The sequence below is a fragment of the Nothobranchius furzeri genome, chromosome 14 (genome assembly GCF_043380555.1).
Source record: "Nothobranchius furzeri strain GRZ-AD chromosome 14, NfurGRZ-RIMD1, whole genome shotgun sequence".
In the NCBI taxonomy this organism is placed as follows: domain Eukaryota; kingdom Metazoa; phylum Chordata; class Actinopteri; order Cyprinodontiformes; family Nothobranchiidae; genus Nothobranchius; species Nothobranchius furzeri.
The window spans coordinates 37163007-37180070 of NC_091754.1; the positions used below are offsets into that span (position 1 = coordinate 37163007).

At 44.7% G+C, this 17064-nt stretch overlaps 1 protein-coding gene across 1 annotated transcript in view; it reads left to right on the top strand.

The window, feature by feature from the left end:
• The window catches only part of si:ch211-67e16.11 (uncharacterized), a 47258-nt gene that overhangs the window by 19500 nt on the left and 10694 nt on the right, over nucleotides 1–17064 (top strand). The window contains exons 3-6 of the mRNA XM_054747241.2: nucleotides 11703–11936; nucleotides 12720–12890; nucleotides 13434–13565; nucleotides 16053–16219. Of these exons, the coding sequence (XP_054603216.1) occupies nucleotides 11703–11936; nucleotides 12720–12890; nucleotides 13434–13565; nucleotides 16053–16219 (704 nt within the window). The remainder of the gene's footprint in view (nucleotides 1–11702; nucleotides 11937–12719; nucleotides 12891–13433; nucleotides 13566–16052; nucleotides 16220–17064) is intronic.

Consider the following 17064-nt stretch of genomic DNA (forward strand, 5'->3'; position numbering starts at 1 on the left):
GGCATTCCAGCATTTTTTAACAGCGTCCTCGTCTTTTCCGACAGTGCGAGCTATTTCTCTCCAAGAATTATTAACAACATGTTGATCACGGTGATCTTTGAAAGCTGAATCATACAAATGTCTGTATTTGCGAACCTCTGCCATACTAGTTCTTGCCAGTCCGCCATGTTTTTCCACATCCGACTGTCCGCGTGGTTAGAAAATTTCCTAGGTGCGCGGTGCAGAAAGTTTGGGCCGTGCGGTGGCGCGGTGGAGGGGCGTGGTTGTTAAAATGACACAATTTTTCCGCGCGGAGCCGTGCGAACCTCGCGGACGCGTCAAGCATAAACCAAGCTTTAGCCTGTATGACATAAAGCAAATATTGAAACTTTTTACAAATTATGTTCAAGTAGGGTTGTCACGGCATGAAAATTTAACCTCACGGTTATTGTGACCAAAATTATCACGGTTTTCGGTATTATCGCGGTATTTTTTAAACGGTGTTGCATATGTTCAGAAAGCATTGATAGTCCGGTTCTACACAAACTGAAATAGTTTTGAAAAGGTTTAACAGTGTTTATTAAACCTAAAATAACACAAAGCCTTAGCAAAAGTGCAACTTTTCACAAGTAAAGGAACAAATATCTTCTTTTTCTGGAACTTGTTACAGTAGTCAGTGCAGGTTTAAATTATACAAATCCAAACATTCGAAACATAAACAATATGTAAACAAATCAAAGAAACACCACTTGTTTTCTCATATACTTGTTTTCTTCGTTATCAAAATGAAAATCTAAAACTCCAGTCCACACTTGACTTGAGCGCTGTACAAGTCAACCTTAAAAAATATGTATTTAAAATAAATAGCCACTTTAAAGAAATTACTAAAATAACTACTACACTATGTAATCAAATCCAAATGTTCAAGTATAAATGGCATTGAACAAGTAAACAAATCAATGACAAGGAACTAATTGTATATTTCTCTTCATCATCAACAAATAAGATGCTTCATCCAGCAACAGGGTGTCCGTGACACGGTTTAAATGCTGGCAGAGGACGCTGCGGCTGCAGTATATAGTGACTCGTTGCATTCTCCCTCAGCCAAAAGTCCTCACGTCATGCATTTAAGCTAAAATGCTCATGTTGACTTACCTTGCACTGGCTGTGGAGACGTGGGTGATGGTCACGCAGATGTGCCATGAGATTCGAAGTGTTGCTGCCTTTTGCAGACACTTGTTTCCTGCACGTTCTGCAAACGGGATAGCAGTCTTCTATTAACTGTCCCTCAGCATTTTTCAGAAATCCAAAATATGCCCATACTTCCGATTTAGTCTTCTTTGAGGGCTGATGGATGTCCTGGGCGCTGCCGTCTCCTCCTTCGGCCATTATTTCAGCTTCAAAGTTTTGGTGCCGTTGCAAACTAAAAAGTGCGTGTGCGCGCCGCGGGAACTTCAGCTGAAGCGACGGTGGCTGGTAAGGGTCACCGCGCTGAAACCGCGGCCACGGTAAACCCACCGAGATAATATAGTTTTTTAAAAACTGGACGGTTATTTTTATTGTCAACTTTTTTACCGGGGTTTACCGCTATACCGGTTACCGTGACAACCCTATGTTCAAGCACCTCCTCCTTGAACCGTCACCTTATCGTGGTGGAGGAGTTTGAGTGCCCTAATGATCCTAGGAGCTATGTTGTCTGCGGCACTTTGTGCCCCTGGTAGGGTCTCCCATGACAAATTGGTCTTAGGTGAAGTGTGAGACACAGTACGGTTCACAGGATCTTTCATGGATGTAAATTCAAAGAGTCGGAGTACCCGGCCCGGAGGGTTACCGGGGTCCCACCCTGGAGCCAGGCCTGGGGTTAGGGCCCGTGAGCGAACACCTGGTGGCCGGGCTTTCGCCCATGGGCTCATCCAACTGTGGACCCACCACCCGCAGGAGGAACATGAAGGGTCCGGGGCAATGTGGATCAGGTGGCAGACCAAGGCGGTAGCCTTGGCGGTCCAATCCCCGGACAAGAAAACTGGTTTTTGGGACATGGAACGTCACCTCGCTGGCGGGGAAGGAGAGGAGCTTGTGGCAGAGGTTGAGCGGTACCGGCTAGATATAGTCGGACTCACCTCGACACATAGCATTGGCTCTGGAACCCAAGTCCTTGAGAGGGGTTGGACACTCTCCTTTGCTGGAGTTGCTCCGGGTGAGAGGTGGAGGGCTGGGGTTGGGTTTTTGTTAGCCCCAAGACTCTGCCTGTATGTTGGGGTTTACCCCGGGGGACGAGAGGGTAGCTTCCCTGCGCCTTCGGGTTGGGGAACGGGTCCTGACTGTTGTTTGTGCTTTTGGGCCAAATATCAGTTCAGAGTACCCACCCTTTTTGGAGTCCCTGGGACGAGTGCTAGATAGTGCTCCATCAAGGGACTCCATTGTCCTGCTGGGGGACTTCAATGCTCACGTGGGCAATGACAGCTTGACCTGGAGGGGTGTGATTGGGAGGAACGGCCCGCCTGATCTGAAATCGAGTGGTGTTTCGTTATTGGACTTCTGTGCAAGTCGCAGTTTGGCCATAACGAACACCATGTTCGAACATAAGGATGCCCATCGGTACACTTGGTACCAGGGCAGCCTAGGTCGCAGGTCGATGATAGACTTTGTAGTTGTATCATCTGACCTGCGGCCGTATGTTTTGGACACCCGAGTGAAGAGAGGAGCGGAGCTGTCAACTGATCACCACCTGGTGGTGAGTTGGATCAGATGGCAGGGTAAGATGCCGCGTAGACCTGGCAGACCCAAAAGCATAGTGAGGGTCCGCTGGGAACGCCTGGCAGAAGAACCTGTTCAAGAATCAAAGTCATTTATTGTCATTTCTACCACATGTGCAGAACATAAAGAGAAACGAAATTGAGTTTCAGCACACACAATTCAAAGATCAGACATACATGGGTAAGACACATAACAAGAATTGGTGACTGCGGTCATTCGCAACATGAGTCGCGCTACCTTAAGACGGTCTTCAACTCCCACCTCCGGCAGAGCTTTGACCGCATCTCGAGACCGCATCCGGAGAGCAGTGGGGGACATTGACTCCGAGTGGGCCTTGTTCCACTCTGCAATTGTTGAGGCGGCTGTTGCTAGCTGTGGTCGCAAGGTGGATGGTGCCAGTCGTGGTGGCTACCCCCGTACCCGCTGGTGGACACCAGAGTTTCGGGGAGCCATCAGGCTGAAGAAGGAGGCCTACAGGGCGTGGCTGGTCTGTGGGTCTCCGGAGGCAGCAGACAGGTACCAGATAGCTAAGTGGGCGCAGCAAAGGTAGTTGCCGAGGCAAAATCCCGTGCGTGGGAGGAGTTTGGTGAGGCCATGGAGAAAGACTATCGAACAGCTCCACAGAGGTTCTGGCAAACTGTCCAGCGCCTCAGGAGAGGAAGGCATCAACTCGCTCACACTGTTTACAGTGGGGATGGGGAGCTGCTGAAGTCAACTGGGGCTATAGTCGGACGGTGGAGGGAATACTTTGAGGAGCTCCTCAATCCCACCTATGCGCATTCCAAGGAGGAACCAGAGCCGGGGGACCTGGGGATGGCCTGTCCAAAATTCGGGGTCAGAAGTTGCTGAGGTAGTCAAACAACTACACAGTGGCGGAGCCCCGGGGGCAGATTAGGTTCGTCCTGGGTACCTCAAGGCAATGGATGTTGTAGGGCTGTCATGGTTGACACGTCTCTGCAACATTGCGTGGTCATCGGGGGCAGTTCCTGTGGAGTGGCAGACCAGGGTGGTGGTCCCCATCTTTAAGAAGGGTGACATGAGGGTGTGTTCCAACTATAGGGGGATCACACTCCTCAGCCTCCTTGGAAAGGTCTACTCCAAGGTACTGGAGAGGAGGGTCCGATCGATAGTTGAATCTCAGATTGAGGAGAAGCAATGGCCGTGGAACTGTGGACCAGCTCTATACCCTTGCAAGGTTGATGGAGGGGGCATGGGAGTTTGCCCAACCAATCCACATGTGTTTTGTGGATTTGGAGAAGGCTTATGACCGTGTCCCCAGGGGCACCCTGTGGGGGACGCTCCAGGAGTATGGGGTGGGTGGCTTTCTGTTAAGGGCCATTCAGTCCCTTTACCAGAGGAGCGTGAGTTTGGTCCGCATAGCCAGTAGTAAGTCGGACCTGTTCCCGGTGAGGGGTGGACTCCACCAGGGCTGCCCTTTGTCACTGGTTCTGTTCATTACCTTTATGGAAAGAATTTCTAAGCGCATCCATGGTGTGGAGTGTCGAGTTTGGTGGCAGGAGAATCTTGTCTCTGCTTTTTGCGGATGATGTGGTCCTCCTAGCTTCATCCAGCTCTGACCTTCAGCTCTTGCTGGGTAGGTTCACGGCTGAGTGTGAAGCGGCTGGGATGAGGATCAGCACCTCCAAATCTGAGACCATGGTTCTCGACCGAAAAAGGGTGACTTGCCAACTCCGGGTCGCGGGAGAGGACCTACCTCAAGTGGAGGAGTTTAAGTATCTTGCGGTCTTGTTCACGAGTGAGGGTAGGAGGGATCGGGAGATCGACAGGCGGATTGGCTCAGCGTCTGCAGTGATGCAGACACTGAGCCGATCTGTCGTGGTGAAATGGGAACTAAGCCAGAAAGCCAGGCTCTCGATTTACCGGTCGATCTACGTCCCAATCCTCACCTATGGTCATGAACTTTGGGTAATGACCGAAATAAAGAGATCGCGGATACAAGCGGCTGAAATGAATTTCCTTCGTAAGGCGGCCGGGCTCAGCCTTAGAGATAGGGTGAGGAGCTCAGACATTTGGGAGGGACTGGGAGTAGAACCGCTGCTTCCCCGGATCGAAAGGAGCCAGTTGAGGTGGTTTGGGCATGTGGTCAGGATGCCTCCTGGACGCCTCCCTGGGGAGGTGTTTCGGGCATGTCCTGCCGGCAGGAGGCCCCCGGGTCAACCCAGCACATGTTGGAGAGGTTACATGTCCAATCTGGTCCGGGAACACCTTGGGGTCCTGCCGGAGGAGCTGGTGGAGGTGGCCGGGGAGAGGACAGTCTGGAGCTCCCTAGTTGGGATGCTGCCCCTGCGACCCGGACCCGGATAAGCGGAGGAAGACGACGACAATGTTCAAGCATATAAGTGGAATTTAGAGCCAAGTATGGGCATATATTCTAACAATTCTATATAAGTACTGAAAAACAAATAAGTCCAACCCAGAATGCGTTCCTCTCTTTGAAAGAAACCTTCTGAGAAATTAATTCACGCATCCAAACTCGTATTTCCCATTTAGCTTTCATCCAGCCACAGGTTTGCTTTTAAAACAAGTTTAATATCAAAGCTGTTAAAATCGTCATTAAATTGTCATCCATGAATTGTCATTCAAATTGTCAAGTTAAAATTGTTAGTAATAAATTCTTCATTTTTAAACTTGCCTCATTCTTTGAAATGAAACACAGAATGGTATAAATATTTCTGGTTATTGAAAAGCAAAGATTCCTAACTTCTGAATAAAATAAACTTTTGCTATTAAATTTAATTACCTTAAATTAAACATTAATCTTTGGATTAAAAATAGACCAAACAGGTTGGTGTATGAACTTAAATCGATTATATAAGTATCCTGGATATTTATACATGATATAAGCTTCTTCTAGATCAATCTGCTTGGTCATCCTCAGAATTAACAACTGATAGCAAACAGTGTTGATTCTAGTATGTAGTATAACCCTACATGTGGTAGATAGGGCCTTATTTTCCAGTTTTGTAATTCACATGTATCATTGTGGTAAATAGTGATGTCCCGTTCCGATATAGAAAGTAATTCAATATCGGCCCCAAAAACCGTGTATCGGATTATATTGGACTGCATAAAAAATCTCCGATATAAGCAGTCCGTTAAGGTTCACATTTATGCAACCAATGCTAAAAAATTGTCATTTTTTTTAATACTTAATGTTATTGGATCTTGTTCTCTGATTGAGTAATATCACTTGATCAAGCCTTTCATATATTCCACACTATGAAATAGGTAAAAGTGTGTATGATTTGTGCAGATATCGTATCAGATTGATATCGGTATCGATCAATACTAAAGGCTGCAATATCGGTATCAAGTGAAAAAGTTGTATCGAAACATCCCTATTGGTAAAGGTGTTAAATGCCTGTCTTGTAACCATAGGGTTGCAGTATGGAGTCCCACTCAGTCTGTTGCAGCCATTGTGCCCATGGGAAAGACACTTAACCTTCCTTGCTTGTTGGTGGTGGTTGGACAGAGCAGTATCACCCGAGTACAGAAGTCTTGCTTCTGTCAATGTGCCCCAACGCAGCTGTGGCTACAATGTAGCTCATAACCACTAGTGTGTGAATGTGTGTGCATGGGTGTAGAACCCTAGAAGGTGCTACAAAAATACAGGCTAAACCATATCATAATTTCAAAATATGAGATGAAACTCACATTTCCATCTTGAACTCTTCATAGATGTTCCTGATGGTATCCTCACACTTTTCTTTTGTGATCCATATGATTCTCTCCAGAGCCATGTATGTTGAGTTCCACAAAGTTTGATTTGGACGGATGAACTGCACCTTGCATTCACTTTCCACAATTTCTGCTGCCATGTAGGACCGACCTGACTTGTTCCAGATTGCTTGGCATTTCCCAAAGGCTGCTCGAGATAGCCGTCTGTATGCATCATGCATCTCTTCTGCCTTTGTATCATCTGTTGTGGCAACTAAATTTAACAGGTGGCATGCACACCTTTGATGTGAAGGGAGCTGGTACTCGAGACCATTATCTTGCTCCAGGATGGTGAATGTGTCCTGGTAATCTGCTTTTGGCTATTCAGAAGAATCTTGATCTGACTCTGCTTCCTCAGGCTGCATTTGTTTACCAAACACAAAGAATGCTTTCATGAAGTTTGAGCCACTGTTGTGGTTTTTACAACTTTCCCCCTAATTTTGTATTGGCAATGAATGCTATCCAGGGCACCAGCAAGGACATCAAAGATGTGGGACCCTTTCAGCCTCTGGCAAGCAAGTGCAGAAGATCTCCTCTCCAAGATTTCCTCAACTATCCAATGAGCTGTGACTCCTATCAAACTTTGCTGGTGAGCTGTTCAACAATATGTAGTAGCAACATAGCAATTGAGGTGCAACATCAAAGTTTTTTTCATCTGATTGGCAGCTTCCTCTATTCTGGTCCTGAGAGTGGGTCTGGAAATAACTTTGCATTGAGGGTTCAGTGTCAATAAAAATTCTTTGAAAGAGGGTTGCTCAACCACAGAAAATGGATGAAGGCCTTCACAAATGAAGTTAATCAGGAGCTTGTCAACCTTTTCTTGTGGTAATCGTCTGTTTGCACCCACTGTCATCATTTCACAGATTTAAACAATAGGGGACTCAGAACACATCCTTGTGGAGACCCGGTGCTGAGTGTGATGGTGTTGGACAGGTGGGGGCCGAGTCTGACAGACTGTGGTCTGTTTGTCAGGAAGTCCTTAATCCAGAGGCAAATGGCGGTAGAAAGTCCCAAGTGAGACAGTTTCTGGACCAGGATCTCTGGGATGATGTAATTGAATGCTGAGCTGAAGTCCAGGAAGAGCATTCTCACGTAGCTTCCTCGGTGCTCCAGGTGACTCAGCGCAGTGTGGAGCGCTATTGTGATAGCGTCCTCGGTGGAACGGTTTGCGTATGCAAATTGATGGGAGTCCAGAGTGGGAGGCAGACAGGTTCTGATGTACTGACAAATCAGTCTCTCAAAGCACTTCATCACTACAGGCGTGAGTGCAATAGGCCTGTAGTCATTTGGGCTGTCCACCACTGTCTTCTTGGTGACTGGGATGATGGTAGAGGTTTTTAGGCAGGGTGGGATGTTTTACGACAGAGAAAGGTTGAAGATTCTAGCGAAGACTCCGGACAGTTGATCAGCACAAGCTCTTAGAACCTTTCTACGTATTCCATGAGGACCTGCCGCCTTCCTCGGATTTACCGACCTCAGAACACTCCTCACTTGATGCTCCTGAAATGTCAGTATACCAGTGCTGGGACCGGGTGGAAGTGGTGTAACAGTTAAGGGCCTGATTTTCTCAAAGCGGGCGAAAAAGCAGCTTAAATCCTCAGCCAGCGAGGCGCCAGTCCTAGATGTCGCCTGGTTCTTGCTTCTGTAGTTTGTAATGTGATTAATCCCCTGCCACATCTTTCTGGGGTCGTTGTCAGCAAAGTGATTTTCAATCTTCCTCCTGTAGGTAGCCATGGCTTCCCTGATGCCTCTGTTCAGCTCCGCCCTGGCCGCCCTATACGCTGCCCAGTCCCCTGACTTGAAGGCGGTGTTGCGGCTTTTTAGGAAGGATTGCACTTCGCCGTTCATCCACGGTTTTTGATTTGGAAACATCCTGACCCTTTTGTAGACGGTGGCATTGTCAACACAGTTTCTGATGTAGGAGAGTACAGTATCCGTGTACTCCTGGAGGTTGTGGCTGGAGAATAAATCCCATACAGTTGTAGCGAAGCAGTCCTGTAGTTGAGTCAGGGCTCGTTCAGGCCAGGTTTTTATTGTCTTTGTCTGGGGCTTTGTTTTCCTCAGCAGGGGGTGTAGGTGGGAGTGAGGGACATGCAGAGGTGGTCAGATCCAGCCAGGTGAGGTAGGGGTGTTACTCTGTAAGCATGTCTGATGTTTGAGTAAACACGGTCCAGAGTGTTTTCCCCTCTAGTAGCAAAGTCCACAAACTGGGCAAATTTAGGAAGCACAGTCTTTAGGCGCGCTTTATTGAAATCACCGGCAACAATAAAAACCCCATCGGGGTGGGCGAGCTGTCGTTTATTGATGGTGGTGAGCAAGAGGCTGAGAGCCGTGCCAACGTTAGCATCCGGTGGTATAAAAACAGCTAGCACTATCACCACAGTAAACTCCCTCGGGATATAAAAAGGTCTGCACGAGACTGCCAGAACCTCTAAATCAGGAGAACAGTGTGTGTGGATGATCCTGCTGTTGCAACACCATTCGTTGTGAACATAAACACAGAACCCCCCTCCTTTGCTTTTACCTGAGTCGCTGTTTCGGTCCTGCCAGTGTAGTGTGCAGCCTGCTAGCTTGACTGCAGCGTCGGGGATCAGCGGGTGCAGCCACGACTCCGTGATAAGAATAATGCTGCTGTTCCGTGCAAAGCCCGTGGTGGCTATCTGTAGCTCCAGTTCATCCACTTTATGGCTGATGGATCTGGCGTTAGACAGGAAAAGGCTTGGGAGTGCTGGCCGGTGAGGTTGTTTACATAGCCTAGCATCCGAGCCCGATCGGCAACCCCTCTTCTGTTTTCTCTCCCTCCGATGCCTCCTGGGCGGGCATACCATCCACGGAGACCCCGGCGGTCTCGTTATGTCCTCCGGGATGTTGTGTGTGCGCTGGTATTTGCCAGAAACAGGCAACCTGAGGCTGAAACCAACGTTGATTATGTTCTGTTGGCTGTGATAGATGTTGGTGTTGCAGACATTTAGAAATAGACACAGTAAAGATAATAAAAACAAGCACCAAACTGGAGAGCTAAGAGCCGCTGCACTCGTGCGTGCCACCATCTTGCTAGCTGTGTCAAATATTATTGGAAGTATAGAATATGTTTTATGTTTTATTATTTTCTGCATCAAACAGAACTTAATTCATTCTCCAAACACTTCAGAAATGAACCACTGGGTTCAAATGAAATAACAAACTGTCAAACATTTTTTAATGTTATTTCTGACAGACTTGAACTGTGGCATAAACATCTGACTCTAAAGCTGCTCACAGATGTTAAACACTCATTTATAAATATAGTCATTATAGCTGCAAAAATTACAGGGAACGATCTTTAGAAGCTGGTAAAAGTGATTATTTAGCTAAAGCCTGATTCATGCTTCTCCGTCTGCGTCAGTGCGGAGACACGCAACGTCCTTGCGGGCCTGCTGGAGAGCTCCGCAAGGACGGATGAAGTCGAGCTCTCTTTTCTAAATATCCGTTAGTCGAGATGGACAACGCAAGCTTGTGATTGGTCAGGACGCCACTGTCGTCTACACCGCCGCCATTGCGCCCTCAAAAACATAAAGAGAGCCGAGGATAACTAGCGGCAGACACGGAGCAACTTGAAGAAAACCTCACGAAAAAACTCTAAAAACATGAATGTTTAATTCCCTGTGACTGGAGGAGTGAAAAGATACCCAGCAAGCGTTTTATTCGTGGACGGAAATGACAAGAAACGTGGGTTTAGAGGTGGTGAGCGCATGAAGAGGTGGAGGAGGATGAGAGACAAATTGGTCTGTGTTAAAAAGTCTCTTATATACAAAAAACACAATATAAACACACTATCTTGGACCGATACATGACAGGATACCACAGAACAGCGCTACACCCTCTGCTGTCCTGGCGGGGAATTGCTTTGCAACACTCCCCAGGAGATGGAGAAGTATGAGAGCAAAACGCTTCCGTGTCTCTCCCTTGCGAAGCTGACAGAGAAGCATGAACCAGGCTTTACTCACCTCAGATTGGGCCCAAAATCTCCATTTTTGGAGAAGCACCAGTTGGCAGGATCTGGCTAATTACTGGAAGGCTTCGACTAATTTGTGAAACACTCTTCAAACCAGCACAGCCTGGTTCAAACTCCAACAAATTGGTGAAAGAGTCACATGTTAGAAACACCAAACTACAACATCTAACAGCCAAGCTACTAAAACTAAATAATTATAATACTAGAAGCACTGCTGGGACTATGACTCAATGTTAATGCCGAACAACACCTAAGCTACAGCATAAACACTCATTTGCGGCTAATCCAAGTCCAAACTGCTACAAGGCGTGGCTGAGACCACGATGCTTTATAACCTACAGCCACAGACTGGGACACCTTACATGGGGCTTGGTTACGTTGCATGGGATGTTTCATCCATTATTCGAGACAAGATTTCAAACTGTTGTTGTAAATTTGTGTAGAATATCTTTGAGCTGAAGAGGGCGCTACACTGAAGTTTTTTGGCTGAATTTTGAGTTTTTAAAGAAAATGCACCAAAATGCAAAAATAACGACTACACATGTCTACAACACTATTAGACAATTATCTATACAATTTATCAGCAAAAAAAAAAGTTAATTTTGGTGTGACTTGCTCTTTTAAGTTTTGTTAACAAGCCACTCCTAAACGTATCTGTTCTCCAAAGTCCCTGTGCAGTTTCTGGTGATCTGACCTCCAGCTCTAACGAAGAGGAGCTCTTGGAGCGCTGCAACACTCCAGTTTGTTGTTCAGCAGATTTTGTTCAAAAGCAAAACTTACGGTCCATGTTTACTTTCATTTTCAATATATTTGCAATATTATAGCTTGGCATTAACTCCCCACGTCATCATGACATCTCCCTCTGTTGCGACAAGGCTCAATCGCGTCTATAATGCAGAATATTACTAAAAGCAAGGCGGAACGAATGCTGCAAAATTTGTTCAGTGCCATGCTGACATGGTGCATTTATAAAACACACTCTTGTGGTAATATTACGCCGATTTGCCAGTACGGTGTGTCTTGTAAAAAGGGCTTATGAGAGGTATTCAGGGTTAAAATTCCTTTGATACTTTATGTATGACAAAGTTGAAACTTGAACCTTGCCATTAAAAACAGTTGGGTTATTCCTACAGTTATTGATTCCATCTTCACTGTACAGGTTTAAGGTGCAGGAACTGGTGAGTTTACTAGAGACGGAACTCTGGGGCTGAAGTCTTTTCCCCTTGTGTTGCAGGTGAGGAGTGTTTGACACTGGCTCTGAGGGGTCGCTGTCAAAACCAAATGAAGCATCGCCATTTGAGTCCTGGGAGATTATTTGGTACAAACCGGTTTGCAGGAAGAATGCTACGTGGTGAGATTGGTGGCCGCCTGCTAGATCGAGCCATGAAAGGGTTCTGTGAAGACCACTTCCTACCGCTGGTGGTCACAGTTGGAGACAGCAGCCACACTCAGAGACTTGGCTGTTTTGGTGGGTTTCTTAGCATCTGTTTTTCGAGACACAACAGCAAACTGGAAACAGACTTACAGGCAAAGCATTACCCTGGTTCTTGTGTCATTGGTGGGTTATAAGTTATCCTTTTTGTTCTTTGGACAGCCTTTTATTCTTTTTTTTTCCTGTTTTGAATTTGATTCGCTGCTATGACACTAAAATCTCCTCACTGAGGGACAATAATGGGATTTCTATTTACTCTTTTCTGTATAGTATAGGTAGATAAATAAAACATTTCCCAGGTTTATTTCTTACTGGCACACACATTTTACATGTACACATTTTTTAAACGTTTAATCCTTTATCCTCTTAGGGCTCACTCTGAAAAAGGGCTGTTTCAGATTAGGAAAACACATTTTCAACCAAAACCGATTATCATCCCATTAGTTTGTAATTAAAGAATTCTGACCAGAGATTAACATGTTGTTATTCTGAAAATCAAAACCGTGGAGAAGATGAATTTCAGCACCACCAATTGCAGGTGGAGATTAATACTGAAAATAAGTTATATAAAACGTTTCCTTGTGAACAGCATCCTTGCTGCTTGGTGAGAACACCTCTGAGGAAACATCATGTTAAAACACAGAAAATCCAAAAAGCCCTAAACCCAGAGTTGTGCCACAGTGTGTGGATTAGAAATTGTGCGTGTGTGTGTTTGGGGGGGTGAACCCGCCTTTTATGACAGATGTGCTATGATGTGAGGACATGCCTGAGGAGTCATCTCACCTGTGTCTTTGCTCTGAGCTCTTCCTCCTCTGACAGACCATGCAGAGTTTGCCAGGTGTCCCGAGACGGTTTCCATGAGCTTCCCCAGTCTGCCCATCTCAAGCTGTGAACTGAATAAAAACACCAGACGCTGCCACCAACAGCCATTGGCCACCCACCTGTCCTGTCGCCTTTACCAAACATGTGACCACGCTGTGCTTATCTCAGGTTAGAACTTCTTATGGCAATACTTTGGCCGCCATCTTGATATAATTGTATGCCAGGTTTAGATAAAAAAAACATTTAAAAAAAAATCTAAATCCTGAATTTATGTTCACATTCAGATGTGTAAATAATTAAATAAACTTGAGCAAATGTATCAAATTTAAATAGCATATAATTAAAGGCATTCATTTACTGAAGTAAACTGTAGAAGTTTTCTGATGTAACTTCAGAAACTTGTGATGTGCAATAATAATCTTTTCTGCACCTGTCTCTGTTTGGATTCATTTCCAACACAAATAACATATTTTATTGGAAAATGAAATAAATGCATTATTATTTTATTAAACATAAAACTGTTTATGTCAGGTGATGGTTCTGCGTGAATCGTTTGTTGGGCCAGGCCGTTCTATGTCACAGAAGTACCAGAGGGAAACTTGTGTTATAGAATGTTATAACTTAGTTCTCTGAAATGTTGGAAGCATGATTCTGTGTGTGTGTGTGTGTGTGTGTGTGTGTGTGTGTGTGTGTGTGTGTGCACGCACGCAGGTGGTTGGCAGCCTCAGATGACATTCCAGTATCATGCTCTAAATCTTCAGAAATTCTATAAAATGCTCCGAAACAACGGCTTTCCTAAAGATCACATCAAGACTTTCTTTGCCAACAGAGGACATCTTCCTGGTAGGAATTCAACACTCAGACAAGCATGTACAACAAGCAGAATGCAAAAAACCTAATTCAGTTTTCTTTATTTGCAATACTGGAAACTGTGTTAACTGGACGACAAGTCAGAAATATTTTGTTGTCGATTTTTTTTAACTGTTGTCACTTTATTTTGTAACTTTTGATCAATAATGATATCAGCTTCAAAAAATTGCTAATCCTTTGATATTTTGATGCATGATAAGTATTAAAATTGAGCTGTTGTTAATAAAGTAATTAAAAATGTTTTTACTTTATTTTAACACACTTTATTTTAATTTGCTACAAATTAGTTACAGCTACGGTGGGGCGACGGTGGCACAGGAGTTAACTGCTCGCCCCATAATTGGAAGGTTGCAGGTTCGAGTCCCGCTCAGTCTGTCGCTGTCAATGTGTCCTTGGGCAAGACATTTAACCCACATTGCCTGCTGGTGGTGGTCGGAGGGACCGGTGGCGCCAGTGCTCGGCAGCCTCGCCTCTGTCAGTGTGCCCCACGGCAGCTGTGGCTACATTGTAGCTCATCCCCACCAGTGTGTGAATGTGTGTGTGTGAATGGGTGAATGACCAATTGTGTTGTAAAGCACCTTGAGGGGTTCCAGGACTCTAGAAGGCGCTATATCAATTACAGGCCATTTACCATTTAAGAAAATCTGAGGAAATTCCTGTTCAATTGTGTCACTATATTAGCTGACTGGTGAGTTTTTTCCTTGGTAGGTAGAAGCACATTAACTGTAACCATTTAATTCCAAAAGGGGCTATGATGATGTCAACAAAAGTTGGGTTCTGTAATGTAGTTTTCACTGTTGGTGTTTGCACTTATGGCTGCCTGCAGTTTGAGATTCCTTTGGTCCATTTCCTCTATTTTTCCATGGTGAATCTCCCTGGCTCACACTGAACAAGAAGCAGAGCCTAGAGCCTTGCGTGAATTTTTTTTTTTAATCTTGTTCCCACCCACTCCTGTCTCTCCAAACACAGGCCAACAAAAAATAAGGGTTGTACAAGTTTTTGATGGGTCCAAAAATTGTCAACAAAATACAAAAGCCAAAACACAACACAACATAATGCAACAAAAGCCACAACATATGTCTTGATGAAACGGAAAGTATCCCTACATGAAATCCAGTGGTGGTGTGGTAAGCACCACATTGTAGATGAAGAAAAGAAAGAACAATTAACCATGATCAGAGAAAATTTTGACTGGAAAAGTAAGTAAAACATTGATATTGTTCAGTAAATGTTGATGTGCACATTTTAAAAGATGAATACTTTTATTGTGCTGAGTTAAAGGGATTATCCAGGGATAATATGGCGCTTGGTATTGTTGGTTTTTGGTTCGTGATTCGGTCCGAGGCTGGCTGCAGCTCGGTTGGAACTGGTCTGGCCCGAACCTTCCAGGTTCTTTCCTCACAGGAGAGATGCTTGGGCACTTTCGAGCAATTCCAACTTTAAAGTTAAAGTCCCATTAGTTGTCACACACACTGATGTGTGTGCGAAATTTGTTCTCCACATTTGACCCATCCCCTGGGGGAGCGGTGAGCTGCAGACACAGCCGCGCTCGGGAACCATTTGGTGGTTTAACCCCCCAATCCAACCCCTTAATGCTGAGTGTCAAGCAGGGAGGCATTGGGTCCCATTTTTTTTTCTAAGTCTTTGGTATGACCCGATCAGGAATTGAACCCTGATCTCCCAGTCTCAGGGCGGACCCTCTTCCACCAGGCCAACTTCAACTTTGGCAACTCCCTAACAATTAACACAGCAATACTTCAAGAAAAATGATGAGGCTGTAATTCAATTTCATTTTGGTTTACATACAAAAAATCTGAGAAAATAGCACAAGAACAAATACAGGACCCGGACCTTTTTAGATGGTCTCTAATAAACTGTCTCAGGGTCTGCTGGCATCATCTTATATAGCTGTGATAATGTGTAGTTTTTGCAGTGCTTCAAATGTTGTTGAAAATGAATAAAATGATGTCGTCATTGAAAAATATTGGTGGCATTGTAACATTCAGCTTGAAGGGGTTGGATTGGTAGCCTGGCCTGCCACACTCATCCTTAGTTTAATTCTACACAGAGAAAGAGTCTGGTTACTCACAGGCAGAGAGGCACATGAGGGGTGGGGCTAGCCTGAACAAAAATAACCAATCAAAAAAAGGCGGAAATACCGACTGTACCACACAGTGCTGTAGTTTTTTAGCTCTAGTCAAAAATGGCATATGGCGAAGGCGCAAACATCTTTCTTTAGAAGAATGGCTTTTAGCGCTTCTTGTTGTGTTTTTAAAGACATTTCCAAAATAAAAATTAAACAGGCCAACTGATGTCCACAGATGTGAAACCAACATAAATTATTGCAGTTAACCAAGGCTAATCGCAAAACAGAAAACTAGCAAATGGTGTTTCCATCTAGATAGTCATTCATCAAAAAGCAAATATGTGTCATTTTTACTTGTTCTCCTCTTTACACAGCTGATATAGAGGGTGTGTATTCAGCAACGGAGAAGGCAGTGATCCGCAGCCATGTGTCCTATATCTGTCGTAAGCAGCACTGTGCTGACACGCTGGTCCTGTACCTTAACTCACCAACATGCAGTGACGGGACAATGCTGCTGTGGGACACCAACCTGAACGGCATTGTGAGCTAGACACACACACATATGCACACACACAAATGCATGTTGTGTACAAGGGCGCCTCCAAGGGGTGGCCAGGAGAGGCCATGACAACCCCAGAAAAGTGCTGACACCCCCCCCCCCCCCCAGGAAAAGTCAGTTTTAATAAATAATATTGATGTTCAGTCAAACCAAATATTGATCTTGTTTATTCAAGACATAATTGTAAAACAAAATGAAAATAGTACAATTAATAAGTAAAGAAATAATCAGAATAAATAAATACATATGTTTTCCGCTGCTCACCATTTTAAAAAAGTTTTTATCTCCTTATCTTTTTTTCGTAAACACAGCAACAGGCGAGTTAACCTAAAAATAAAATTGTAAATTAAATTTGGAATAAAATTTAAATAATTGAAATGTACTTTTCTGAAATGTTTGTGTTTGTAAAATTTAAGTTAAATGTTTGGATATGTACTGCTTTTTTAATAAATATGAATAAAGGAGCAATGCAGCACATTGCCACAGGTTAAACTCTCCCAGAGTTACCACAAGGTTCAATTTACTGTGCCACCACAAAAATTTGTTTGACCCCATCTGGCCACCCCTATCAAATTTTTCTGGAGGCGCCCCGGTTCTGTAGAAAAACACATTTTAATGCATTTTTTGTCCAAAATAAAATGCTAAACCAACATCAGCTGCTTCACAACCTAAAGTGGACCTGGCCACCAGACTGGACGAGACCCTGGAGCAGGGCCGTGCAGAGACCTTTGAAGAGGCGGGTGCTCAAAGTTAAAAAAGGGGCACATATGGAGCAAAATTTTTAAACATATTCACGATCCAACAAGTTTGAAAATTCAGACAATGAG